The following is a 27,383-nucleotide window of genomic DNA, read 5'->3' on the forward strand; positions in this document are numbered from 1 at the left end:
ATCTTGACGAGTGATACCAGCTTTTTTACCAAGCTTTTCTATTCATTTTCTGCTGTAAAATTTTCAGTAGGCAGTAAGACATGGGAAAAAGTTGAAAGCATATAATATAAAGGTCATCAGGCTACATGCACTGATACCAGCAACAAACTTTCCAAAATAAGAACTATGGCTTAACGAGCATGAAGGATAACAGTCGTCAGCCATATACAAGACACAGCTATACAGAAAGAATGCAGAGAAGCTCTAGTTTTCTGTCCAAGTGCGTTTACACTTTGTGCATGTGTAGAATACTGTCATTGGTTCATCAGCTGACCTGGTGTGCACTTGGGTGAGAAGCTTCCCCGTGATTGCAGTCAGGGCAACTCACTCCTGCATAGCAAGAACTCATCAGCTGGTTTGCTCAAATGCTACCCTAATTCGCTACATGCAAAGGAGCAACCAATTCAATGCTTCAACCAAAAAGAATTGGAGAAACAACTTCTAATTCTTTACATTGAAGTCAATATGCAAGGTCAGCTTTTAGGAAAATGTAAAAAGATTGAAAATTCTCAATATTGGCTCATCAAGATCCCGTCCCAAGATTCATGAAAAAGAGTTGGATAAGTCTTGTTCTTTATGTTGCACCAAAGGCTGATGAACTTGTGAAAACAAGGGTTAACCAGCCACTCTTGAGGCTAAGAAAAGAGGACAAAATTATAAATTTTGTATCTAGTAGGAATGGGTGCAACACAAATCAACACCATAAGAAGCGAAATGATTTCTGCAGCCTTCATACCATGAGATTACGATCATTGACAGAATAACAACAAATATCTATAAGTGAAAATGTAAAACCACCAGGAGCTCTCATTGCAACTCTTATCAAAATAAAAAGAAGCAAGAGCTGTAAATGTTCATGAGGAAAAGGAAATGGAATCCCAAACATCAACATAAAGATACAACATGGACCTGTAGTTTTGATTAAATTCTTCCTGACGTCCTCGGAGAAAATGGGATCTATCGGTTTCTAAACCAAGCAAAAATGGCTTTTTATCTTAACCTGTTAGAAGATGAGGACATATACATATTAGTAATGCAAAGCTAGAGAACCAGTGTGAAGGGTTTTGCTGACAAGTCATGAGATCCAAAACCCTAATTTGGGCAGTTTGGTTAATTAAATTACGGAGAAGTGGTGATTTTGTAAGTTGGAAATCCCCATACTTGAAAGATTATGAAATTTGTAATTAAGAGGAAAATAAAAAAGGTAAAAATCAATTGATAATGATTAGATAACTTAGTTATTACACTGTTATTATTATTATTATTTGTACTGAACAAGAGAAAGGAAACTATTTCAACAGAAACGTCTAACCAATGAAACCAAAATTTCATTTAAGTTGTGATGAGGCGACGAGGGAGAGTTGTTTGATTTAATTAATATATAATTCAGTGCTTATCATCATATTGGTATTTTTAATGTTTCACAAGAAAATATATAGATATCTTTAGTTTATAATTAATTAATTCAAAATAAATATATATTAAAACAAAAAGAGTATATATTAATTAATTAATTAATTTACTGATGATAAACTCTTTTCTCAATTTCTACTCATTAAAAAATCAATGCCGTAATTCCGTTCTGGCCCTCTTAATTAGATGCTTATTATAATAAAGATATATAGAAGAGTTAATTATTTACAACTCAACCTACAAAATGAATTCTCAATTTGTATGGTATGTAGGAAAGAATTGATGTGATGGTGGTGAGAGCATATATGTACATGTAATGAAAACATATAGACTTGATAAACTACTCATCAATGTAGATAATGAGCAGAGGATACATACATACATACATATATTTATTTATATCAACTCTACATTAATATTGTACAAAATAGACATGTCTTCATTCAACGCATAGCTTAGTTAGACACAAGTAGACTAAAAAAGGTACAATTTGCATTTGTCCACCTGAAATGCTAAAATGTACGTATGTAGTGTTACATAATTGTCTTGACGAGTGTCGTCTCCGGGCCCCTTGCACCAAATTTAATTACTCTAACTGCTCCCAATTATATCATTGTATGTACTCTTGATTTTCTGAATCAATGCTTCCCTGAAATTTGAGGGGTTGAGAAATTTTAAGATGATGAAGAATGCAATGAGAGTAAGAGATTTTTACCTGTCTGGTTTAAAAACCAGGTTTCTGTACGCGAACCACTGCATAAGATATCCATTTCGTTATTCTTTCAATTTCCACTTTTCCGTTATTATTTCAAAGAGTTGAAGAAATTGAAAAAGGCGTTACCCCAGTATATCCAATTCCTACAATCTCCATAACTCCAGGTACCAAGGGGAGCCTGTCAATGGCCTTGAAAACAAGAGAAAGAAGCTAGTTTATTGATGATCAGACCGCGAGTAGCCAATTAACTAACAAGAATGCAATGATTGATGGTTACCGAGATCATTCCGGCTGACGCCCACACTGCAACTCCTCCAGCCACCGCCAGAGAGGTAACCGCGTATTTGTCTTCAACTTTCTCCCACTGACACCACAAATGTAATTAAAAAACTGAAATTAATTAATAATGAATACCAAAAATTGAAGAGACAAGAGATTCTTACAGCTTCTTGAATTGTTTTAATTATTTCTGGAGTCTCAGCGGTGGCCACAACCTCAGCTGGGGCCTCTCCTGTAGCCATGGAGACAACATTGCGGGCGATCTTTCGACCTGAAAAGAGGGGGATAAGAATGAATGTATATTATTAATATTAATATTAATGTAGTAGGAATGGATTTTTTGTAAGAGGTAGGGGGGATACTGACAATAGGCATTGGTCTTGGAAAGGTAGGTGTAAGAGTGAGAAGGTGGAGCAGGAGGGGGAGAAACAGGTGTGGGTTGGAGACGAGAAGGAGCTTTGGCATTAAGGAGGGCGGAGGAAGAAAGAGAAAGTGGTGTGGATGTCGGAGTTGTTGATGCCATCATCACTCACAATTTCTGCTTCTGCTTTCTATCTAATTTCACAACCACACCCAAATCAACAATCCACTACCAGCACTAGATTATTATTATTATTATTATGTTAAGGTCTTCTCATTCGACTCACCAAAACCACTCACTTCCTATCAATCCGGATAATGCAGATTGATGGCGTGGCACTTCCATAGCCTTTTTATTGGATACTCAATTACTCGCACACTCTTTTTTTTTTTTTTTATGTACACAGAAATAGTGTGTGATTTATCATATTGTAATACTTTATTCCCTATTATATTTATGTATGTGTTTTTCAGGCTTTTTCACAATTCTTGGCTTTTTTATTTTTGAGTATTTCTCATAAGAACACAATATGTGTAGTAGCAGCCCCGGTGTTTAAGAAGAGCAGCTTGGATATAACATCTACTTACAATAAATCATTATTATACTAGCCTACTGAACTAAACACAACTGATGATGTGAAAAAAATATGTTCTAGAAGCTTCTCCCGGAAATGAAATTTCATTTTCTTTTTCCTTTTAATTTGAATTTAAGCAAACTGAACATAAAAGGACGCGAAAAAGCTTAATCTTTTTATACATATTTTATGTTCAGGGTAAGTTTAAATTTGTGTTCATCCATATTCAAGACAGACATCTATTCACAGTAGAACAGAGATGGATATGGGAGAGAGAGAGAAAGGAAAACAAAATACCAAGGAAGCTTCTTGGAACGAACACAAAGTTGAGAGCAGACAAGCAACTGCCGATGCGTCACGGTTCATGACACCAATTTCCCAAATTGAACCTTCCTGGAAAAACCCCTAACCTCCTTAAATGTCTTTGGAATATAATGCCAATCAAAAATCAATCATGCACTCCATCAATGTGTATGTGTAAAGACTTGTTCACAACCATTATATATAAAAATATAAACTATCCAGACCCTCCATTTTCCATGGGCTCATCATATGGTTGCTCTTTCTACCGCGACATGCTCCATTCCCCTATAAAACCCGATCCCACTTTCCTCTTCCCTACAAGTGAATTTCATTCTCCCGACTCTTACTCATATGGATTGCAAACATGATAGCAAAGAATATCAAGACTTGCTACCTGTCATGGCAGATAAGCTAGATGTAAATTCCTTTGTTTCCGAACTTTGTGGTGGCTTCCTGGTTCTGGCGGATCAGGCTAAAGGGTTGATCACCCCAACAAGTCTGCAAAAGAATTGTGCTCTTCTGGGGCTAGAAGGGATGAGTGAAGACGACGCAGAAGCTATGGTACAAGAAGGGGACCTTGATGGGGATGGAGCGCTCAATGAAACTGAATTTTGCATTCTTATGGTCAGACTCAGCCCAGGTATGATGGAAGATGCTGAGACTTGGCTTGATAAAGCCATTCAAGGGGAGTTGCAGAGAACTTCATCTTGATTCTCTACACTCCTTTACTAGCCCTTCCTTTCCATTTTGATGATGATGCATTCAGCTTTACTCCCTTCCAACCCTGTATTGTTTGTACATAGATCATGAATTATAGAGATGCATCTATGATTCCCAGTTGAGGACCTAAAAAGTGTGTGTGTTTGAGGTACCAGCAATTCTTAATAGAAACTATGCAACATGTGCTGTCCTCAGTTTTATTTTCTATCAATCTCTAGTAAGAAAAAATCATAACGTTCATTCAGTTAACCATTCTATTACAGGCGACTAGGAAAAGTAGAAACAGAAAGCAAATTGGGACTTCTAACTGCCGGGTAAACATAAGAGCGCGCAAATGCATGGAGGTACAAGTAAAATAAGGCCACCCCCCGGGGTGCTGCCAATGAATCACCAAGACAAATACCATCCAGAAACAATAGACACCGAAACCAATTAAAAATATAAATGCGTCAGAAAAAGCAGTAGGCATACCCAAAATATAAACTCCATATCACCCAAAAAATTACACAATCCAGTAACTAAACCACAAAACAAACCATCAAATCGATAGAATTCAAAATACAGCATTGCATCAACACTATTGTAAAGTTTGTTCTTCAAATGATCTAGAAACACAGGGCATTTACAAAATTGCAAACCAAAATAGAGTGACTTCTGCTTGAACTGCCAATTAGGTTCTTGATCTCCCGACAGGCGACCTACTGCAAGGAACAATAAGGGAGCGTGTTAAGAATATTTTGTAAATATAGTATAGAAGGAAAAATTCATTCTAGTGGTACAAAAAGTGCAGACAAGGACTTATGTGAATATTTTTTCCTGTGTCCATGAGATGGATTTGTTTATTTATTGAAAATAAAAGTAAATGTGAAATTAGAAATACCAACGGATAGAGCTGTAACAGGAACATGCATATACCTTCTGTGCCTCCCATATTCAGGACTCCTGGCTCTGTCATATGAAGGATACCTATCATAAACCGGACTTCGAGCTCGGCCATAATCAGGACTCGGTCTACTCCGGCGGTAGTCTGGACTTGGTGATCTCCGATTCGGACTATCTCCACGCCTTCCGTAACTTCTTCGGGGGCTGTCGTGCATCCCACCCCTCTCATCATCATCCCTCAAAGCATACTCAACCGAAACAACTCTGTCTAGTATCTTACTGCAAATTGCCAAGATTTAGTCAGTCCACACAAAGAAAAAACAGCAAAAGAATTATTGTGCTACTATACACCCTGAGAAATGGACGAAGCTCGCTAAGAAACTCTACCTCATGTGGGTGCACTCCAATGCTTTAGTGGCATCTTCCTGGGTTTCAAATTGCACAAATGCAAAGTTCCTGCGGATGCGTACATTAAGAACCTTCCCATAAGGCTCAAAGTGTCTCTCTATGTCATAGACTCTAGTACGAACAGGGTCAAAATTTATCACAAAAAGTGTTTTAGTTGGTCTCTGATTTGCTGCCCTCCCATCACGATGCCTACCCCGTTCACCCTGACAAGATGTAAAGATAACAAGCATTCTCAAAATTTGTATCATATAGCTCGTTTAACAATAGAGAAACCCCATTGTTATATTCTGAAAAGAAGAGACGACAGAAAATTTCAACTGATACATGTTAAAACCAGACACGCATAGTAAACACACAAGGAAGTGTTGACCTTACTTTGGCCCACTCTACAGACAATCTGCGTCTGTCATACCCAAATGGTATGTTGTCAAGACCACGGATGGCATCCTCAGCATCATGTTCATCCTCAAAATAAACAAAAGCAAAACCTGAAGGTAAAATAACTAGTATGAGAAGCAGAGACGATATATATAAGGTCGCAATACACCCTTGCAGTGGACAGTGACATCAGTAATTCAGGAAATGATTTTCCCTGTGAAGATATAAATAAAGTACAACACCTGCAAACATGTGAAGGTTCTGATGAAAGTAAGGATGTAGAGTCCTTTGCATGGTGAACTAAAGAATGATGATGAATAATGATGGAGGCAAAATTAAGGGTAGATCATTGTGATAGTTGAGTAGTCATTGACTCATTGTAAGCATGCTTCACCAATTTCACAGCAGAGATGAGTAAATTGGAAGAAATGGCATGACAGAACTCATTGATCGCCTTAAGATTAGGATGGTAGGCGTGGCATGATGAACTGATACATAGATCCCTTATCGTTATTGTGGTAGGCATGGCATGATGAATTAATCTCCACCATTACCATTTTGGTGAGATGGCAATGCTAAGCATTGAGGAAAGTGAAAGGGAAGATTGTGTGAAAGAGATGTAGAACATTTCCATCTGCAAGTAGGAGAGCAGGTAAGCACGTAGGTTGCCTTTGCATTAGAGGTTTTATTGCAGAGAAGATGGCGAGCCAATATAGAAGCTCATTTTCCCTTTAGCAGATGTTCCTGCGTCAAAACAAACACTTAAATATGGAGACCTTCTCTAATAAATATTCACTACTCCTGCCATTTTTTTTTTCAAGGTCATGAATTTTCTCTTCATTTTCCTTTTCCAGGATACACCCCCTCATGTTATATAACTGGATATGCATGTCGCACATCATCAGTTATAAGCTCATTTTAACCACCATGATTTCTTAATGAAATTCAATGTTACAACACAGCTACATCATGTATGGCTAGACCAACCAGATTCAAATGGTATACCTCCTACTCACAACCAAATCTCGCACATCAGACAACTATTCATTATCAACTTAAGGAAAAGCATATGGACAACTGAAATCAACAACCACAGATCAGAAAAGCATCAATAGCTTCACGAGTTAAACACAACATTTCCCGCACAAAAAATAAAAAGAGAAATCAGTATCTATAACAGAGTGTAAATATCAGTGTCCCATGAGCTATGTAAGGATATGGAGAGTTAGTTATCCGAACAATTTTACAAATCCCCTAGCCAAAGAATAGGAGAGACACTGCAGACTCAAGGCACTGGAGTTGAATGAATGAAGGGGATAGCTCTAGCATAGATAAAAGACAACTTATTTGTTCTATCCTGGAAAAGACGTACAAGAGGCCAAAATCTGCATAAAAAATTAAGTAGAGAGTAATCAATACCTAAAACTTCCACAAACGATTTTATTCAACATAAGTAGAAGTTTATCTAGAAATGCAAAATGCAATCAACCAATAATCAAAGGTAATTCTCCAACTCACGAATTCCTCAGCTATTGAAAAATTAAGAATAAATAATCTCTACTAACTAATTTGGTAGTATTACGGGAATCCGATGACAACAATCCAAGTGTTGCAAACAAAATCGGCGAAGAAGAAGAAGAATAAAATCACAGTCGATTTACCAGATTTCATGTCAACACGTTCTACTCTTCCATATTTGGAGAACAATCTCTCCAAGTCGGATTGGCGAGTCTCATACTCAAAATTTCCGCAGAAAATCGGCCTCATCGTCTTTGGTCACGGAAGTGTCTGGTAAAGACATAAACAAAAATCAACGAAGTTAAAAAGAGATAATTAAGAGAAAAGAGAAATAAAGAAAGCATAAGTACCTTGCAAATGAGATAAGGAGAGAGAGTAGGGCAGTGGAATTGATGGTGAAGCAGAGAGGAGAAGTGGGGGGGGGGGGAGGAGTGATATATATGTATGTATGTATGTATGAATGTGAAAGGAGCCCTAGAGAGAGGTTCCCGGGATCCAAAGACACAGATCAAGCCCGTAGGATACGTCAAATATGGGCTATATTTTATTTTGGGCTGAGTGGAGTGATGAAGCCCAGTAGACAGCACTAGTAGGTGTAGGTATATATAAGTGAAAGAAAAGAATTGAGAGATGTCGTACCAACAGCAACAAATAGACACAAGACATGACATGGGACAGCATGCTTCCTTCCTAAGTCTAGAAATGTATTTAGTACTGCAAGTATTAATCAATGATGATGGTCTGAATGTATAAATGGAGAGAGATTATGATTACATTACATGTACCAAAGTTGGAAGAAATTCAATCCATTTTCGGATTCCTCTTTTATACCATACCCCATACGCCTTAGACTACTTCACCTCTTCAACTCAATTGCCAATTTTCATATACGAGTTCCTTTGGTCTGTCCGTTTCTCTTTTATGCCGCGTTTTCAAAAATTTAAAAAAAAGAAAAAGATAGTGTCGAATCCAAGTCCAAGTCAAAGAAATGAATAGAATGCAAATGCAGCTCCACTCCCACTCTCACTCTCTTTTAACCAATTTATTTATATATGTTCCAGCCAGTGGCTGTGGCTGTCAGAATACAATGCCTTTGCCTTTGGAGAACAAAACCATATCTGCTGCTGCAAAATCTTCCACAACAATTCTTAATCGCATCCCTCCCTCTTGCTTTTTCTCATAAACCCCTCCACTTTTCTTCATTCTTACCTCCATTTCTGTCCCACTTGTATCAACTGGGTTTTTCTTTTACTTGCAAGAATTTGATTGTGGTGTCTAATAGTCGAAACATCTCATCTTTCTTGTTGCTTGCTTCCAATATTTATAACGTTATTAGGTCTGCCTGTCTGTCTCTACTTAAGAAGCATGGTGATTTTCTGGGAATTTTTAATGTTCTTGAGCTTGTCACTTGGTTGGTAATGGTTCTCTTCTCCCAGAGTCGGTTGGGTTTCGAATAAAACATTCCTCCATAAGTTTACCACTTGTGAGTTGGCAGAATCACATTTATTGCTTTCATGGTTGGATGGAGGTTTTAAAGTGTTCAAGTCTTCCATTATATATATCCACGACTGCTTATCACTCTCTCTCAGGTATGCAATTAAGGATATTTTCTTGTACCTCTTATCTTTGTTTAATTAGAATGTTTCTGGTTATTACTTGCTTCATTCTTTGCTCAAGTTGCACGTTTTGTGAATGCATTTACTGTTTTGCAGGAGTTTGGAATGAGCTGTAGCTAAGTTTATTAGAGGTCTATCTTGTGGGGAAAGAGTTTTAACTGATGAAAGAAATAGTTGACCAAAAACCATTCAAGGCATGGTCCTGGTCCGTTGAACAGTGTCTAAAAGAGTACAAAGTTAAACTAGACAAGGGTTTGAGCAGCTTTGAGGTGGAGAAGCGTAGAGAGACATTTGGATGGAATCAACTCCAGAAAGAGAAGGGAAAACCCCTATGGAGACTTGTCTTGGAACAATTTGACGATATGCTCGTCAAAATCCTTTTGGTAGCAGCTTTCTTATCATTTGTCCTGGCTTACTTACAAGGAAATGATTCAGGGTTTGAATCTTATGTGGAGCCTTTTATCATAGTCTTGATACTAATCCTAAATGCAATAGTTGGTGTTTGGCAAGAGGGTAATGCTGAGAACGCCCTTGAAGCTCTGAAGGATATGCAAAGTGAGTCTGCAAAGGTGTTAAGAGATGGATATTTAGTGCCAGACCTGCCTGCACGCGAGCTTGTCCCTGGAGATATCGTGGAATTGCGGGTTGGGGATAAAGTGCCGGCTGACATGAGAGTCGCAGTCCTGAAAACCTCAACTTTAAGAGTCGAGCAGAGTTCACTGACAGGGGAGGCAATGCCAGTCATGAAAGGAACCAATCCTGTATTCATGGATGATTGTGAATTGCAGGCCAAAGAAAACATGGTTTTTGCTGGAACCACAGTTGTTAACGGTAGCTGCATCTGCATAGTTGTGGACATTGGGATGTCCACTGAAATCGGCAAGATACAAACACAAATACACGAGGCATCACTGGAAGACCATGAAACCCCTCTTAAGAAGAAGCTCGATGAATTTGGTAATAGGCTCACTACTGCTATTGGCCTCATTTGCCTCATTGTATGGGTCATCAACTACAAATATTTTCTTATGTGGGAGCTTGTGAATGGATGGCCAACAAATTTCCAATTCTCTTTTGATAAATGCACTTATTATTTTAAGATAGCAATTGCTCTTGCTGTTGCTGCGATCCCTGAGGGCCTTCCTGCCGTAATTACGACCTGCTTAGCTCTAGGTACAAGAAAAATGGCTCAAAAAAATGCGATAGTGCGGAAGCTTCCAAGTGTGGAGACCTTGGGGTGCACAACTGTTATTTGTTCAGACAAAACAGGGACCTTGACAACAAATCAGATGTCCGTGACACAGTTCTTTACCTTGGGAGGCAAGACTACATCCTCGAGAATTTTCCATGTTGAAGGCACGACTTATGATCCCAAGGATGGAGGAATAGTGGACTGGGATTGTTATAATATGGATGCCAACTTGCAAGCTGTGGCTGAAATCTGTGCAGTTTGCAATGATGCTGGGATATTTTGTGATGGCCGTTTATTCAGAGCAACTGGACTGCCCACTGAAGCTGCTCTGAAAGTTTTGGTTGAGAAGATGGGAGTTCCAGACAGTGAGGTCAAGGACAAAATCCGTTATTCTAAGCTTTTGTCTAACTATCTGATTGATCGCAACACAGTTAACTTAGGTGAGCAACCAAGTGCAATTATATATAACTTCATCTTTTTCACATGCTTTTTCCATGTAATATTTCTGACATTTATCTTCACCTTAGCATGTTGTGAATGGTGGAACAAAAGCTCAAAAAGGGTTGCAACGCTAGAATTTGATCGTGTCCGCAAATCAATGAGTGTCCTCGTCCGCAAGCCAAATGGATCCAATCGACTTCTTGTCAAGGTAATTCTATTTATTTAAACCCATAATAAATTGGCACTCGGAGTTGGATGCCTACTGGAGATATGTTTTATCCTTTTACATTGATGAGTAACATTATATTCATGTATACTCTTGGAAACTCTAATAAGAAAATCTGGTTTGTGAAAGAACTAAAGAGAGTCACTTTGCAATTATGAATATTCTTGAGAGGCCCTCTATTTCTCATCTTCATTTTTATTTCGTGTTTGGTGGCAGCACTTATAAGAAAATCAGGAACATATTGACATTAATGTTTTAATTACTTCATTTGTCCAGTATGTTAGATTGTTGTCCATTTATGATGAATCTTTCTTTAGAGTCACAGGCTAGTCATGCAATAGCTGACTAGAGCTTGGTTGACTGATCTGTTTGTTCTTCTCTTCCAAACATGTGGCTTATGCAGGGTGCTGTTGAAAGTTTGCTGGATCGCAGTTCCTATGTTCAACTTGCTGATGGATCCACATTCCCCGTTGATGAACAGTGTAGGCAGTTGTTGCTGTTAAGGCTCTTCGACATGAGTTCAAAGGGTTTGCGGTGCATAGGCTTGGCATATAAAGATGATCTGGGAGAGCTTTCGGACTACTATACTGAGGATCATCCAGCCCATAAGAAGTTGCTTGATCCATCCTGCTATTCCTTGATAGAAAGCGGCCTAAATTTTGTAGGGGTAGTTGGTATAAGGGTGAGTATGTTACTTATGTTATTGAGATCTATATTTATAAGTTACAAAATAGACTTTTCTTACCTGCTTCTTTTAAACAATTCAAATCACAGGACCCTCCTCGTGAGGAAGTCCATAAAGCAATTGAGGATTGCAGGGGAGCTGGAATCAAGGTCATGGTGATAACTGGAGACAATAAGTCCACAGCTGAGGCTATCTGTAAGGAGATAAAATTATTTTGTGAAGGTGAAGATCTCCGAGGGAGAAGTTTTACTGGTAAAGAGTTCATGGCTCTTTCATCTTCCGAACAAATTGATATTTTGTCAAAGCCCGGGGGAAAAGTTTTTTCTCGTGCTGAACCTAGACACAAGCAAGATATTGTAAGGATGCTCAAAGATATGGGGGAAATTGTTGCAATGACTGGGGATGGGGTCAATGATGCACCTGCCCTAAAACTTGCTGATATTGGAATAGCTATGGGCATGACTGGAACCGAGGTAACGGGGCTATGTTGCTTCAGCATTTTTCTCTCATGTTGAATCTCTTTCACTATTTCATCTAGAAAAAAGTGTTACTTGGCGCGAAGCAGCTCTTCTTTTGGCAAATGTTAAGCATCGGATCCATTTTCCATTTAGGTTTTTGTCAAAGGTCTATGTAAATTCTTTTTGAAGCTAAACTTCACTATTTCTCTCACGACACAAATTTAGGTTGCAAAAGAAGCATCAGATATGGTGTTGGCAGATGATAATTTCAGCACAATTGTATCAGCTGTTGCTGAGGGTCGTTCAATCTACAACAACATGAAAGCTTTTATCAGGTAAAATTCTGTTTTCATTGAGAAGGTTAAGTATGTGTCTCGTTATGGGAAATTAAACTATGAGCTCAAAGAAACCAGTTGAGGGAAGTCGACTGATTTGGTGTCAATGGCTTAGCCAGTTGCTTGTTTGAGAAAAATTAGTCCCAGAAATTGTAAATTGAATTTAGAAATGCCCCCAAACAGATGAAGGCTTAAATGCCGGAAATGCTAAGTAGTATCCTTATCCACTTGCCATCAAAGAACTGTAGGTTCTAAGTTTAAGTTTAAAATTGTTAACAGAGCATTTTAAAATTCCATTTTCAGATACATGATTTCATCCAATGTTGGAGAGGTTATATCGATATTCTTGACTGCCGCTCTGGGAATACCAGAATGTATGATACCTGTGCAGCTTCTGTGGGTGAATTTGGTGACAGATGGCCCACCTGCGACAGCGCTTGGATTTAACCCTGCTGATGTTGATATTATGAAAAAACCGCCTCGGAAGAGCAATGATGCTCTAATAAACTCCTGGGTTCTCTTCCGCTATATGGTTTGTTTTGTTCCTCTCTGCAGTTCAATGTAGCTAATTTTTAATATCAGTTGGGATCCTCTCTTCCAAATTTGTCCTCCATCTTATATTTACTCAATATATGCACGTCATGTGTACAAAATTTTTCCTCAAGTATATAGGTAATGTAAATTTTATACACATGGCATATAAATGTGAAGTGAATACAAGATGAAACACTAGCAGGACATGTCTTGCTGCGATCTTTCATTATCGTTTGGGCCATAGTTTAGTTTTGTGTTTGTCTGCACTTGAATCTGACTATCTTTTTGGATATGTTTACAGGTGATTGGCTCCTATGTTGGAATTGCAACTGTTGGTGTGTTCATCTTGTGGTACACTCAGGCTTCGTTTCTTGGTGTAAACTTAGTTGGTGATGGGCATACACTAGTTGAACTATCTCAGCTTCGCAACTGGGGAGAATGCACATCATGGTTGAATTTCACTGCATCTCCTTTCACAGTGAATGGGGGCCGCATGATTACTTTCTCGAACCCCTGTGATTATTTTTCTGTTGGCAAAGTGAAGGCAATGACACTGTCACTGTCTGTGCTGGTTGCCATTGAAATGTTTAATTCTCTGAATGCCCTCTCAGAAGACAACAGCTTGATCCGAATGCCACCATGGAGAAACCCTTGGCTTCTCATAGCCATGTCATTTTCTCTTGGTCTGCACTGTTTGATACTTTATGTCCCTCTCCTGGCGAATGTGTTTGGTATAGTTCCACTGAGTTTAAATGAATGGCTTCTTGTTGTCTTGGTATCGGCCCCAGTCATTCTTATTGACGAAGTTCTTAAAGTTGTGGGAAGAAGGAAAAGATTGCAAACAAAGGTAAAGAAAGCATGACTTCTTCTGAAGAAGCATGCAGTTCTTCACTGGGATTATGTCTCAGTGCTGATGGTGTAGGATATCAATTTACTCTTCTTCATCAGTATGTCCCATTTTGGTTAAATAAGTCTGTTTCAGCGATGTATTTAAGTATGTGTTTCCTTCGCTTTCACAGTGTCAACACCAAGCCTAGTTAATGTCTCTACTATCCACTGAGAATGAAACACTCTTGTATGGTTTGAGGCAAAAGGAAATTTAACCTCTGAAATCTGCACATTGTAGTAGTTTCTTTGGGCTGAGAAAGTTTAAATACACACTAAGAATCACAAATAGTTTACAAATATAAATATTCTCAACTACAAAAGAATTTCACTGTATTTTTGTGCAACCTGGCTTCTTTAATGCCAAGATCAGCTGTGGCTTCAATGTTCCGACATAAAACAAACAACCAACAGATATACATATGAGAAGAACATCAGATCAATAAAGCTGGAAATTCTAGCAAAGTCGAGAAGGAAACAAGTGTTTTCCTTTAGAAATAAGAAGACTGATTATGAAGCACATTTAACTGAGCAAGTATCTTGGCGGCTAAAGATTTCAAGCTACTGTCTCTCCTTTGCGTCAAATCCACCAGAGGCATCTGAGCTGAAGCTCCATACTTTTGCTTATATTCCACCAAGTTAAAAATCCTCTGCAGAGAATTCAAAACCTTTTCCTGCAAACTAGAAGAAGGGCTGCTAACTAATTTAATTATAACAGGCATCGCATTTGCTTCAGCCAGCACTTTGCAACCATTTTGCAACATTTCACCGTTGATCAAAGTCAAGAGGGCATCCAAAGCAGCTTCACAGACGTCGGGTTCTGGCTTCCTCAGAACCCGAATAAGAGGAGGAATTGCACCAGCCTCTACTAGGCAAAATGAGGATTCCACTGTACAAATTCCCTGATGAACAGGGCAGGCTTCCTCTGGTAATGATGAGAAACACCAAAAACCTTGATGCCTTGAGATTTGCCTACTCAGCATAGGGGAACTCCCTGAAAGCTGAGCAAGAGATATGGCAGCTCGCCTTATTGTTGAGCTGGTTCCTATATCTAGCAACTTTACCAGCAAGGGGATAATGCTGGCTTCTGCTACTTTTTTCTGTAATTGAACGCTTGTTTGAACAGTCAAACGACATATGGCTCCCACAGCGTTCTCGGTCAGCTGATGGTTTTGGTGAATACTACTCTTACCATCAGGAATAAAACTAAAAATTTTAGGGAGATTTCCAGATTGCAACAGCCACTCAGAGATTTTGGTAGAGTTCGGAAGGTTAGCAATTATACCCAGGGTCGAGGCAATCTCTTCCTCATCATCAGAAGTCTTACTAAGTTTGAGCAAGGTTTCAATTGAAGTTTGTGTCAGATGCTCCAACATTGTAGTCTCATCACCATCTTCAGTTAAGCAACATAACAGCTTCACAGCGCTTGGACGTAAAATGATATTATCGACCTCACATAACTGGAACAATGTTTGAACAGCTGAGCACTATGAAGGCAATGAATCAGGTAAAAGTGAGAATCAGTATAATTAAACCCTACTCAAGGCATGGACTGGAAGGCAATCAAAAGAATGCGAATGGGCTGATAAAAACAAATTGAAATAATACCGCACTAGTGAACCTCACTGCAAAAGAGATCAGTTGTGTCTCTGAGTAGGGAAACATAAAAAGGAGTTACTCTGGGGCACAAAATTATTTACCTCTCTTAGCTTTGATTTGACTGCATTAGCAGATGGAGATAGGCACATGGCATGAAAAGCTTGGAGAATGTTTTGCTGTAGGGGGGAACTCGTCAGATTAATTAAGGAAAACAGTTCAGAAATATCCTCATCAGATTCCAACATCAAAACCGGCGTCCGGTGAGAACCTTCAGGTATAGTTGACAGAGCAAGATGCACAATAGTAGCTGCCACTAGTTCACGCAACCTTTGTGGTGATGTTTGTTGGTAGAGAATATCCAACAGTGGAGGGACTGCACCCTTCTTTATCATCTCCTGCCCGTTCTTTTTCAAGCTTGCAAGATTCAGAAGTGCTTGAATTGCTACTAATTTCATTTCCACGTCATCATGCGAGACTAATACAATAAGTACATCCAAGACACCACTTTCAGCTAGTGATGATTTATTATGATCAGTCAATTCCATCTCCCCCAAGGTTTTTGCCATTGTCATCTTAATATGATCAGAATCTGCCATAACAAACTCGAGGCATTAGTTGTAATGTCATAGTTGACAATATCCAACATACTGGACAATCATGAAGCACTGAATTCAAAGATAAGATAAAGAGACATACCTGAAGATAGACGTTCCAGTAGATATCTAAAATAATTATTTTTTGCCATGAGCACAACATTGTCATCAGAGTATGAAAGATTGTCCAAGACATTTTTCGCATCTTTGGCAGCTTGTCGGTCAGTGTTGCCTAACATGGTTACCAGAAGAAGTATGCAGCCTTGGACCTTCCCAATACAGTCACGCACTGCCCCACATTTTGAGAGTTCCAGTAGTAATGTCACAGCTAGTTTTCTTTCACCAATACGACGGCCAAGAAACTGAACAATTGGTTCAATGGAATTCTCAACTTTAGCAATTCTTTCCTGTGAAATGATCGCAAAGGGAAAGGCACTCAAATCAAGACTTCAACAACTTAATCCTCGACACAACCCAGCTTGAACTAAAACAGTGAAATTGGTACCTTAGCATCATCATTGCCCTTTACCAGCAAGCAAAGTATGAGAAGAGCTTGATTCCTAATACCCCGGTTCTTCACACGAAGAAGCTCAACAAGACTTGGTATATAATTCTCGAAAACCAACCATTCCCTGTGTGCTTCTCTCTGTTCACACAGATCCTTCAGCTGTTCCAAGCAATGAAGCACCTCTTCCTCTTGTCCCGACAAAAGTCTAGATTTCAGTGACGCAATAGTGATCATGGTGTTCCTCTCCTTCCATTCTTCAATAGACTGCCTCAGGGTTTTATTAGGCCTCAGCATTGAAGTGTCCAATGGAATTGACGTCAAGGGACATACTGGTTCGTCTGCCTCCAATAACCACTTCATTATAGCACTCCTCTCAAATGTATGCCCTGAAGGTGTCTCCGCAGGATCAACCATAACTTCTTTAGTGATTGGGCAATAAAAAGACAAGAGAGGTTCCGATGGTTGCATGCCTAAAGATTGTCTCTTACTTAAGTATTTATTTTCTCTATCCTCAAGAGATGATGCTGCATCTGCCTTTTCTAGCAAAGCAATCATTTGATCCAACTGTATGGCTTCATTATCATGTTTCCTCAACCGCAAATTTTCTATCTCGCTCTTGAGTTTGTTAAATTCCTTTCTCAATTCCGAACGTTGGGTTGAAACACCAATGGCCTTTGCAATGGAAACTAACAAATTATTGGCATAGATCGGATCAATACTTCTTTCCTGCATGCCTGATTCTATTTTCTCTAAGATCTCTTCTTCTGCCATTGCAACACCGAAATCAGCATTCTGCATTTCACTAACAAGTTGGCTTATATCTTCCCTGATCTTCAATGACATGTTTAGAGAAGCAAAACTAAAGCAACTTAGTGCATGGGTAATCTCTTTAGTAATATCATCGATTTGCTTGGCAATTGATCTACAATTCAATAAGATATAAAACCTGCTTCTTTCACTGCAATCAGTAATTAGTTTCTTTGCCTCCTTTATCTCATGGTATAGGATTTCAAGAAAGTTGCTCAAGCCTTGAGAAGCAATGATGTCTATCGTAGTCAACTCGTGCAAGAGCGGAATGATCCTATCCAAGTAAGATGAGAGTTGTAGGAAACTCTTGTTCTGAATAAGCAGGCTATCAGAGGCTGCTATTATCTCAAGGATGGCCTTTGTAGTGTGAGAGACGACTTCCACAGGAGATGAATTAGTTGCCATGTCCACTACCATTTTTAGCAATCTGTGAGAGGATATAATCGACTCATTTAAACAGCTCGTCTCTGCTCCAATTCAAAAGATGGGTAGTTCTCATCTACGGTCCTGAATTAAAGTGCCTAAGTAGGTTCAGAATACAATATATTTCACATCATTACTAAAAAATAACCACATAGACAAGATCGCGTGAATTCACCAAGAAAGCTTGATCGAGGAAGAAATTCATCAAAAATCAGAAAAGCATGGAACAAAAAATCAGGATGGAGGAAGACCATGAAAGGCAACAGTGGTTGAAGAGAAAGATGTGGGAAGAAGAAAGTTGAGGAGTTGGGTGGTTGACCAAGAAAGAGATGAAAATCAGTAGTGAGCGAGAAGACTTACGCCGAGAGTGTGATCAGACTCAGAAGTAGAATTACAAGAAGATGGCATGAATAACAGGAAGAAGAGTAGAGTACCCTACCCTCTGCCCATATGCCCATATCCATTCAACATTTGGTTCAGACATGTTTATTTTCATCAGCAGCAGCAGCCGGCACCGCACTGCACCTCTAGTAATAATAATTCTTATATACGGTGAAAACATCATACTGGAGCTGGGACTACTCTGTATTATGATGTGATATCTAAAGATGGACCACTAATTAAACAAACGCTTCCAGCTCCTCATTTTTTAATATCTTTTTTATTATACATATTTGACTGCGTCCACATCTTTTTTATTATACATATATATATATATAATGCTATTAGAGTATATGTTTTTATCTCTCTCACTTTTTATCTTTTTTCATAATAGTGTGTGGTGTATCAACATTTGTTTAATATGTTTCTTTTAATGATGAATAAAATTTACTGTAATATTAAATAACGTCAGTAATAAATTGATGCACACGAAATCTTTATTTTTAAAAAGCGAAAAATGCAAGCCACTTGCTATAATATTACAAATGAGCAAATTATGTTGAAAAAAATTCAATTTCATGTAATAGAATAATGTTTTGAATTTAACAATCGCATTTAGATGTCAAAAGCAGTAACAATCATGTTGGAATAAAATAGTAACACAATAGATGCATTGTTTATGACAAAACGATGAAAAAAATAACTTACAAAGAGAGTTGTATTACAACAACTACGTACAATCTAATGAAAATTGTAAAATAATCGAATCGCAAAATACATTATTTACATTGAAGAAAATATATGTCTCGAATCAGTATTGCATTGATTATAGCGTAATTTTTTTAAATATAAAACGATTGCAGTTTTTTCGGCGTAACACTATCAAAAAACACATCAATCAAACACCCTCTTAATGCGCAAGGTGTAATAGCCTGTAGTTTCAATTGTGCCATTATGGCATTGAAATGCAACTGCTGAAATCGAATAGCTGCCAAGACTTTCACCCAAACGCCTAAAAAGGCCAAGGTCAGGTCAAGCAAGTGGAGCACTCTATGTGTACTCTAATTTTCACAGCACTTCAACCACAACTTTGAATTTAAATTTAATATAAAGAGCTTATGTGTATCACCCCCACAACACCATATATATATTTATCAATTCTTTTACTTTTTTTCATCATTCTCCTATGTGGAACAAGTCATTTCCTCTTATTCTTTTCAGCCTAATCTATGAATTTCTTCTTCTAGTTAAAAAAAAAGACAACATATTATACTCTATGGAACATTTCTTTTTAGCAATTTACATCTTTCAATATATATAGTTACTATATTTTATATATAGCAAAGAAACAACATCATTTCAAAATAGTTACTATATTTTATATTTAAACCGCCGCCGCCCCCCCCCCCCCCCCCCCGCCCCCATATATATAGTTGGCAAAGAAACAGCATCATGTTTTGTAGCCAAATTCACTAATTTGTAAATGCTAAAAGATGGTTTTAGTAGTGAAATATATTGCTTATAAAGAAAGTGCAGATAGGTTGGATTGAGCTGCCAAAGCCTCAGAGCTAAATAATGAGTTTGATGCAGAGCATATATGTGATCAACATATATATGCAGACTTCAGAAGCTCAACTAACGCAAGAGAGTATCATCTTTCCAAGTAAGATGAGACTTCTCCAAAATGTAATTAAGACCAACAAATTAGCATCACCTACAATTATGCAAACCACATAGGAAAAATTATACACTCTCTAATTACATGCAGCTAGCAGGAAAAATGAAAGAATAGAGTCATAAGAATGGCTGCTTCATTATTACATCATCAAAACATTAAACACAAATATCAAGATTACAGGACCAGTTCTTGTATCTAAATTTAGTTTTTGATGTCTTTTAAAGCAAGCAACAAACTGAAGCCTACATATATTGAAGGCTAAATCCTTGGAAGTTGGAAGTGCTAGCTAATGTATACGTAGTTTCTTTCACAACCTCATCAAGTAGAAGTCAGGGAGCAAACGATATTGATGGCAATTCGCCAACAAGTTGCCTCACCTTCACTTTGGCAGCCCCACTAAGCTTTTGCACCGTCCTAGCAATTCCCAGTATTTCTTTTTCCTCTATCTTCTCCCCACATGAAACAAACACCACTTGACTATTAGCCGACCCACTCACATCATCATAAAACCTCCCGAATTCCATCAGCACTTCACTCAGCATTTCCACCTTATTTTTCTCAACCAACAACTTCACCAATTTCACCAAATACTTGTGAAACTTACCCTTTTTGACAATCTCTTTTAATATTTCTCCCTTTTCCACACAAGGGTTGACAAGTACTATAGCTCTGAGTTGGTCATTGCAAAGCCATTTGGACAGCCTCTTGACATCCCTCTCCACTACTTCCAGCACGTTATTGCATCGTGCTACATCTAAGAGGGCAACGGCGTAGCCAGTACTGGAGGCCTTGTGGTGGGATTCTGGCTGCTTTGAGGATTGTTTGAGTGGTAAGGCTGATTGAGAAGAATTAACAAGTGGAGGAGTGAAGTTGTTGTGGGCAGTAAAAATGGTGGCTTTATTTGATACCTTAGGAGTTTTTGCTGTGCTAGTTGATGCAATCAAGTGAGAAAGATGGCTCTTGAGATGGTGAGATTTGGGATGAAGGCTGGGGATGTTGAAGGTGGATACGGAGCCTGACAGGGTATCCATGGCTAGAATTAGAAATGAAGAAAGATTGGGAAGTTGTGAGGCAATGAGAGATGGGAATGGGATAGACTCATCAGTCATCACCCCCAGTCCACCCACTAAATACAGCCAAAAAATTGAAGGGTCCACCCATTAGAACTTAGAAGCCACTAACAAGTGTTGCAATGATATCAACTTTGGCATAAAGAAATTGTTCTTGTTTTTCAATTGGATGTCAAAGAACATTAAAGGGTTCATACCTTATTAGGATTGACTCACAATTTTCATTGAAGAGGGCTTGATTTGAAGACATGTAGAAAGAGAGATGCATGTTAATGCATAACTGATTCGAGACAGGACAAGGGAGAGTAGTGGGAGCAGATTTCAATAGAGGTGTTCTCAATATCTGTATGATTTGCTAATATTTTGGTCTTAATGGGCAACTAACTTTAATTTAACTGCCATTGTATAACTAAAGTTTCTTGGGAGAGTAATGACATTGTTTTCTGTAATCCACTCTCATTTATGTATCCCAATAACATCTTTGGAGGCCGGCTTATTCTTGTACAAGCCTAACAGCAGGCCTTTCTTATTCGGCGTATGGACATAGTATAGCCCAGATAGGCCCATGCTCCTGTTCCCTGACTACAAACTCTGTCCTGTCCCCCCTCCCAAAAGCCGGAAAAAAAAAGAAGAGAAATCTGAGTACACACTGAAAAGTACTGTGCATTATTTTGTCTCTAAGCTAGTAATAACTAATTATGCTTATAAATGATAGTCTTAAATAATCATAGTTTTGGGCAGATAACAAGTCTTAAAGTTATGATCAAGATAATATGAAAAGGTACTTATGTCCCAAAACTGTCGGTGCCCTCATCATGGCATCACTCTTGGTGCTTGGTCCTTGCACATATTATTGATGTGGCTCGTACAATGCAGTTTTTCACAATGTTTTAACCCTCAACTTTTAACTGAACTCTAGCTCAAGCAAGCATTACACTTGTATTTTTGGTGACAACTTACTAAACCCCTCACCCACCTTGTATGTGGGGTTCAATAAATGAGAGGAACAATGGGGTTCAAGGTAAGCAGTAGTCGTATCATCATCATCCAGGCCAACTCCCACTTTCTTGATTGCAATGGAGTTTAAACCCCGGCATTTCGCCTGAAATTAAGGTAATGTACCAAGAACAATTTCTCCCAACCGAAGAAATATAACTCTGGCTGCTTTGCCAACCAACCAACCACTTTGCTCATAAAGTTGTTGGCCTCTTAAATAAAGCAGAGGCCAATCTGGTTCTGCTAAAACTCCAACTCAAAATGGATGTTTGTACAACTATCTTTTATTTGCTTCTCTCTAAACTTGAATCTCCAAGGACCAAGACACACACTTTTCCACTCTGTATTCATTTAATGGCCTTATTTATAAGTTTGGCAGAACAACTCTCAACCTGGTCTTGAAGGAAGTGTGTAAAATAGCTTAAACTTTAATTTTGAAAAGTGTGAAATTTGCAGATGGTTGAAGAATGTTTCGGAATTTTCGTGGGAGAGATTGTACAGAGTTGATTTTAACAAAATAGTTTGTACTTGACTTTCCGTGTGAAAGAATAACTCCAAATAAAAAAGAACTAATTATGTTTATCATCCAAACACAATAATCTACATATTATTGAAAAGGTAGTAAAAAATACTCCACAAAAGACAGTGAATGCAATTGAACAGTGATTGAAAAGAGTGTTTGTCTACGAGGTACGGGTGTGGCCAACGCCAATCCATCTTTCGGTCTTATTTAACCGCCTTTACTAGGAAAACTAGTCTTAGACAACTAGTAAAACCGCAGACCAACTTTCAAAAGTTGAATTGTAGTCGCAAAGAAAAAAGACCAGCGTTTTCTCTTCTTCTGTTCTGTGCTTTCACTTTCAGAATTGGAGGCAGAAAATGAATCAAGAAATGAACGGTAGCGAAACTGAGGGTCACCTGGAAAGTGGGCCAGATAAGATAGACTATGTGTTCAAAGTGGTGGTGATTGGCGACTCAGCCGTGGGGAAGACTCAGCTTCTGTCCAGGTTTGCCAAGAATGAGTTTTGTTTAGACTCAAAATCCACCATTGGAGTTGAGTTTCAGACCAGGACGGTAAACATCAACTCCAAATTTGTTAAGGCTCAGATCTGGGACACTGCCGGTCAGGAGAGGTTAGCTTCTTATCCTGATTCCCCAGAAAATTCTTGTTTTTTATCTTCTTGCTGGGGATTCAACATTTTGAATATTTATAACTTGTTAATCATACATTAATAATGTGATAGCAGCCCATATGATGATCGCGGTTTATTTATTTACTATTTTTTAATGCTAACCACCATTTTTCTTGAGCTATGGCTGATAACGAAAATGAAGAGAAATGCTTGAGGTTCTGTATATTATGTGGATGGTAACGTATGAAATAGTCCAAGTCATTGAGTTCATTGATTGAATAGCTACTCGATTTAGTGGGACGTTTGGCTATAGCGTGAAAAATTGGTTAATACATGATTGAGGAGATGTTGGGTACTGAAACCTGCAGATACAGGGCTGTCACAAGTGCTTACTACAGGGGGGCTCTAGGGGCAATGTTAGTCTACGACGTTACCAAGAGACAGAGCTTTGATCATGTGGCTAGATGGGTTGAGGAGCTGAGGGCTCATGCAGACAATTCCATCGTGATCGCCTTAATTGGCAACAAAGCTGATCTTGCTGATCTGAGGACAGTCCCCACAGAGGATGCTGTGGAATTCGCAGAAAATCAAGGTCTGTATTTTTTTGAAACATCGGCACTTAGTGGGGAGAATGTGGATACAGCATTCCGTAAGCTGCTTGAGGAGATCTACAATGTGATATCCAAGAAGCCATTAGATAGCAGTAATACTGTAAAGCCAGACTTGAATAATGGGGGACTGCTCAAGGGATTAAAAATCGATGCAACATCAGGTGCTGATTTTGAAGTAAGTGAGATGAAGAAATTATCCACCTGTTCTTGTTGAGAGAGGTGGAATTAATTGTTGGGTGAGGTTTTGCATTTAAGTGTTGTGTGCCACCAAGAAAAGGGTCGTTCCATTTCTGGGGCATGACACGGAGACTGACAAGAGAAGGTTGATGATGCTTGTTGGCCTTCTGGATTTAGAATCATATAAAGAATACATATGAGTATTAATTAATGTGTGCTAGGATTTCTCCATAGAATTTCCAGGATTTCGTGTGAGGTTGTGTTTCTGATGTCTTCTCTTGGCAGAGTGCTCCTTCTAGTATTATGATTCAATGTTGTAGGAGGATTTCTAGTCTTCTCATATCATAATCTTGTCCGGCATAAAAGTAGGTATTAAAATGTTTAAAAGTGAGTGAGATATTATGCAAAAAAGTTACTAATTTGAAATGGCAAGTCTCATACTTTCGGCCGCAGTATATTGAGGAAAGAAAGAGAAGGGGGGTGTTAATTGTGTGTCCCAGCTTTGGTTGTAAATCTAACACTGCTAATTGTATTGTTGGAGTACTATAATACAACAATTGACATCGACTTTTGCATCCTTCCTCATAAAACTCGGATTATTTAATAAGAGGAGCCTGATCCTAGTATCAGGCAGGCACAATGATGGAACAGGCATAGGTCCCAGCACAACTATGTATATATATATGTAGGATACTTACACCTAGGATCAAATCATAGCAACCCAATCTGCCTCAAATCCAAAATATCTCATGAAAAGATAAAACTGTTACAAATTTGAGTTTCCTTGCATTTTTTTACAAGAATAAAATCCTTAAGAGTAGTAGAATACTTTTCTCTGCTAACATATTTTCTTATAGTTTCCAGGGAAAATAGGGAGGGCCTGCCTGACAGTAGGTAAAATCGAAGACACGGACAGCTCAAAACTCATCTCCAATAATGAACAAACGAATATAGGGCCTATCTTTTTAGTTCCAACTCCTAACAATCTGGCTCCAAATTTTTTTTTTCATGAGAGAGAGGGGGGGGGGGGGGAGAGAATATTGTAGAATCAAGTTATTATATCAACATATACAAGCTTAATATATTACCCTGCTGACACTAATGACTTTCAGACACAGTCGTAATTCACCATCAGATATCCAATCTTTCTCTCTAAAATTACATAATTTGCTGCTGATTTGAAAAATTAAAAACAAAAGCAAAACAAAAGCAAAACAAAACAAAAGGAAAAATTCTATTCCAAACTATACGAGAGAGATATATATATATATATATCACCGTTCAATCATTTCGCAGTCGTCATCTATTGATACAGGTCTCTTGCAGCTCTTCAACCGTAACAACCCGTACAATTTTCGAAACTCTTTGGGCATCGTCTCCTTCCAGGCGGTGCCACCAGCGTCCTCCGCCATAGAACGCGGCGTTGGTGGTGACACTGCACTCTCGCATACCATCGGTACAACCTTTCCGGCATTCCTACTGCTTAATTGTAATGCGGAGATGACGGATTTCAAAGCGCGGCTTGGAGAGCTCCTATTCACCAACATCAACTCGCTGATCTCAGCCGGACTCATGGTTGCCCCGCTCTGAAACATCTCCTCCACTTGTGGGAATAATTTGTGTTCCTTAACACCTAAATAATTGCTAGCCAAACTTTTAAAAGAATTGAAATCACACATGGGAAAATAAATGTGGACATCAATTCTTCCAGGCCGCAGCAAAGCTAAATCAATTCCATCCTTACAACTGGTCGTGAAAATCATTATCCTCTCCCCCTGAAAATTTAATATGCCATCCATGAAATTCAGCAAACCAGATGAGGAAATCCTCGCCCTCGATTTTCCCGACACATAACGATCCAAATCCTCGACGACGATTAGAGATTTACAGGAGGTTTGCAGCAGGAGAGCAGTGAGATCTGCATCGTCCACCAATTGCGACAAATTGAGGTTGTAAACATCATATTCGACAAAATTTGCTACTGCTGCGATAAAACTAGATTTTCCGGTACCGGAAGGGCCGTAAAGGAGATAGCTGCGTTTCCAAACGCGGCCTAGCTTGTTGTAATATTGCTTGGAATTGAGAAAGGTTTCCAATTCGGATTGTATTTTGGTTTTCAAATCGGGGTCGATTGCAAGGGAGTCGAAAGTGGCGGGGTGGTTGAAGGGGACGGATTTCCATTTTCCGTTGCTGTAATAGTGAATCCTCAATTCTTTTCTCTGCTCTATATCGTCGGAAACCGTGTGTATGTGTTGAAAATAAGGCTCCAGAATTCTTCGCTTATCCTTTTTCTTGAATCGAAGCAGGAAACTCCGAGAAACAACCTGGTTTGTGTCGTCTCTTAGGACATTATTTAGCCATGAGAGGCGGGCTCCGAGGAAAGTGTCGCGGATAACCTGATGATCATCAGGGGAAAGAAGGATGTCGTTGGGTTTTTTGCCGGCGAGGAGGTTGGTGAAATCGGAGTCTTCCAAGGCAGGCAATAAGGAATTGAGGTAGAGGGAAACTCGACGGTAAAACTGGTTTTCCTGGAGAGTGGAATCGTTGAACTCAGGAATCTTAAAGTGTTGGTGAACGTGAAGTCGGTCGTCGACCCAGTCTGCCCATTTCCGGACGACATGTATGAGAGCAGTCCGATGAAGAAATAAACGGACGAGAAATATCAAACATGATATTGAGAAACATGCGAGGAGGGAGTCAAAAATCAACATGGGGCGGGGGAATTGAGGGCTAGATTTTTGGCAACATATATATATATATACATATATGGTGGTGCTGCAGCTGCTGGTTTGACTTATAATAGGGGAGGGATGGAGGGAGGGATTAGGGAAATGGTGGTTATTTGCAATTGCGGGCAAAGGAAATAGCTACGTACATGGCAAGGAATGAGTAGTAAATTTATGAGAAATGAAGAAAAAATTCTCTCAAGTTTTCTATTCTATGGCATAAATGTGAAATATAATTATGATATTGATAGTGATTTTTCACCCAATTATGAAAATTAATAATGGTGGATTCTTAATTATTTATTTATTTTGGTCTTTGAAATGGTTCTAGGCTTCTAGCTAGCTGTAATATTAATTTGATATCTCTCCATAGGAATAGGAATTCATTCAGACAAGGTACGTAGGTTTTGGTATTCAATTTTCAGTTTACGGTTTGGGTATTTAATTACTTGTCCTAACTCATCAATTTTATATACTAAATAAGAAATACATATATGTATATATAGTTGAGACGACATGACATTTTATTAATTTGAATGCAAGTAGTAGATCACAATCACATTAATTACATTCACAATATATAAAGTTGAGTGAGTGATTTATAACAAGTCGGGCGTGAGCGACTGCCAAAGCATTAGCAACATTCAAATGATGATTCAGTGGAAGATATATTGAATGTCATGTACGTATTATTATACAATTCAAAATTAGGGACATAA

At 38.6% G+C, this 27,383-nt stretch overlaps 7 protein-coding genes and 2 pseudogenes across 12 annotated transcripts; 3 read left to right on the top strand and 6 right to left on the bottom strand.

The window, feature by feature from the left end:
- Nucleotides 1–3: 3 nt before the first annotated feature.
- Nucleotides 4–1,198, bottom strand: LOC110012388 (DNA-directed RNA polymerase III subunit RPC10-like; annotated as a pseudogene). Its single transcript, XR_016066709.1, has 3 exons — nucleotides 1,163–1,198; nucleotides 949–1,006; nucleotides 4–369 (listed from the first exon to the last, which is right to left on the bottom strand). The product of XR_016066709.1 is annotated as a DNA-directed RNA polymerase III subunit RPC10-like (transcript).
- A 586-nt stretch (nucleotides 1,199–1,784) lies between these two features.
- On the bottom strand, nucleotides 1,785–3,085 carry PSI-P (photosystem I P subunit). The gene is made up of 6 exons (XM_011095829.3): nucleotides 2,813–3,085; nucleotides 2,611–2,717; nucleotides 2,445–2,531; nucleotides 2,294–2,356; nucleotides 2,168–2,205; nucleotides 1,785–2,101 (listed from the first exon to the last, which is right to left on the bottom strand). The coding sequence occupies exons 1-6, from the start codon at nucleotides 2,970–2,972 to the stop codon at nucleotides 2,044–2,046; spliced, it is 513 nt and encodes a 170-aa protein (XP_011094131.1). The 5' UTR covers nucleotides 2,973–3,085; the 3' UTR covers nucleotides 1,785–2,043.
- Nucleotides 3,086–4,035: 950 nt separating this feature from the next.
- Nucleotides 4,036–4,395, top strand: LOC105174464 (calcium-binding protein KIC). Its single transcript, XM_011096584.3, has one exon. It carries the CDS (start codon nucleotides 4,036–4,038, stop codon nucleotides 4,393–4,395), a length of 360 nt encoding a protein of 119 aa, XP_011094886.2.
- A 477-nt stretch (nucleotides 4,396–4,872) lies between these two features.
- Nucleotides 4,873–8,096, bottom strand: LOC105173919 (serine/arginine-rich splicing factor RS31). 3 transcript variants are annotated; one of them, XM_011095841.3, is made up of 6 exons: nucleotides 7,941–8,096; nucleotides 7,734–7,860; nucleotides 6,070–6,182; nucleotides 5,674–5,897; nucleotides 5,320–5,565; nucleotides 4,873–5,105 (listed from the first exon to the last, which is right to left on the bottom strand). In XM_011095841.3, exons 2-6 carry the CDS (start codon nucleotides 7,837–7,839, stop codon nucleotides 5,075–5,077), a joined length of 720 nt encoding a protein of 239 aa, XP_011094143.2. In that variant the 5' UTR covers nucleotides 7,840–7,860; nucleotides 7,941–8,096; the 3' UTR covers nucleotides 4,873–5,074. The 3 variants fall into 3 exon arrangements, with proteins under 3 accessions (XP_011094143.2, XP_011094150.2, XP_020551308.2); XM_011095848.3 differs by lacking the exon at nucleotides 7,941–8,096 and adding an exon at nucleotides 6,315–6,816 and having other exon boundaries at nucleotides 7,734–7,866; XM_020695649.2 differs by lacking the exon at nucleotides 7,941–8,096 and adding an exon at nucleotides 6,315–7,457 and having other exon boundaries at nucleotides 7,734–7,866.
- Nucleotides 8,097–8,532: 436 nt separating this feature from the next.
- On the top strand, nucleotides 8,533–14,189 carry ECA2 (ER-type Ca2+-ATPase 2). Its single transcript, XM_088879064.1, has 8 exons — nucleotides 8,533–9,179; nucleotides 9,303–10,833; nucleotides 10,921–11,047; nucleotides 11,469–11,747; nucleotides 11,840–12,223; nucleotides 12,434–12,543; nucleotides 12,847–13,075; nucleotides 13,379–14,189. Exons 2-8 carry the CDS (start codon nucleotides 9,368–9,370, stop codon nucleotides 13,937–13,939), a joined length of 3,156 nt encoding a protein of 1,051 aa, XP_088735190.1. The 5' UTR covers nucleotides 8,533–9,179; nucleotides 9,303–9,367; the 3' UTR covers nucleotides 13,940–14,189.
- A 28-nt stretch (nucleotides 14,190–14,217) lies between these two features.
- LOC105173935 (U-box domain-containing protein 43) lies at nucleotides 14,218–18,475 on the bottom strand. 3 transcript variants are annotated; one of them, XM_011095885.3, is made up of 5 exons: nucleotides 18,332–18,475; nucleotides 16,660–17,976; nucleotides 16,258–16,561; nucleotides 15,663–16,150; nucleotides 14,218–15,449 (listed from the first exon to the last, which is right to left on the bottom strand). In XM_011095885.3, the coding sequence occupies exons 2-5, from the start codon at nucleotides 17,884–17,886 to the stop codon at nucleotides 14,454–14,456; spliced, it is 3,015 nt and encodes a 1,004-aa protein (XP_011094187.2). In that variant the 5' UTR covers nucleotides 17,887–17,976; nucleotides 18,332–18,475; the 3' UTR covers nucleotides 14,218–14,453. The 3 variants fall into 3 exon arrangements, with proteins under 3 accessions (XP_011094187.2, XP_011094178.2, XP_088735201.1); XM_011095876.3 differs by having other exon boundaries at nucleotides 18,253–18,465; XM_088879075.1 differs by having other exon boundaries at nucleotides 16,258–16,589; nucleotides 16,640–18,466.
- A 1,592-nt stretch (nucleotides 18,476–20,067) lies between these two features.
- On the bottom strand, nucleotides 20,068–21,037 carry LOC105173971 (ATPase, F1 complex, OSCP/delta subunit protein). The gene has a single exon (XM_011095917.3). It carries the CDS (start codon nucleotides 20,980–20,982, stop codon nucleotides 20,281–20,283), a length of 702 nt encoding a protein of 233 aa, XP_011094219.2. The 5' UTR covers nucleotides 20,983–21,037; the 3' UTR covers nucleotides 20,068–20,280.
- A 1,672-nt stretch (nucleotides 21,038–22,709) lies between these two features.
- LOC105173981 (ras-related protein RABA3) lies at nucleotides 22,710–24,278 on the top strand. Its single transcript, XM_011095928.3, has 2 exons — nucleotides 22,710–23,150; nucleotides 23,519–24,278. The coding sequence occupies exons 1-2, from the start codon at nucleotides 22,897–22,899 to the stop codon at nucleotides 23,973–23,975; spliced, it is 711 nt and encodes a 236-aa protein (XP_011094230.1). The 5' UTR covers nucleotides 22,710–22,896; the 3' UTR covers nucleotides 23,976–24,278.
- Nucleotides 24,279–24,978: 700 nt separating this feature from the next.
- LOC105173991 (AAA-ATPase At2g46620 pseudogene) lies at nucleotides 24,979–26,750 on the bottom strand (annotated as a pseudogene).
- Between the last annotated feature and the right edge of the window lie 633 nt (nucleotides 26,751–27,383).

This window comes from Sesamum indicum, linkage group LG1, assembly GCF_026168435.1.
Source record: "Sesamum indicum cultivar Baizhima isolate 11 linkage group LG1, ASM2616843v1, whole genome shotgun sequence".
Taxonomy (NCBI): Eukaryota; Viridiplantae; Streptophyta; class Magnoliopsida; order Lamiales; family Pedaliaceae; genus Sesamum; species Sesamum indicum.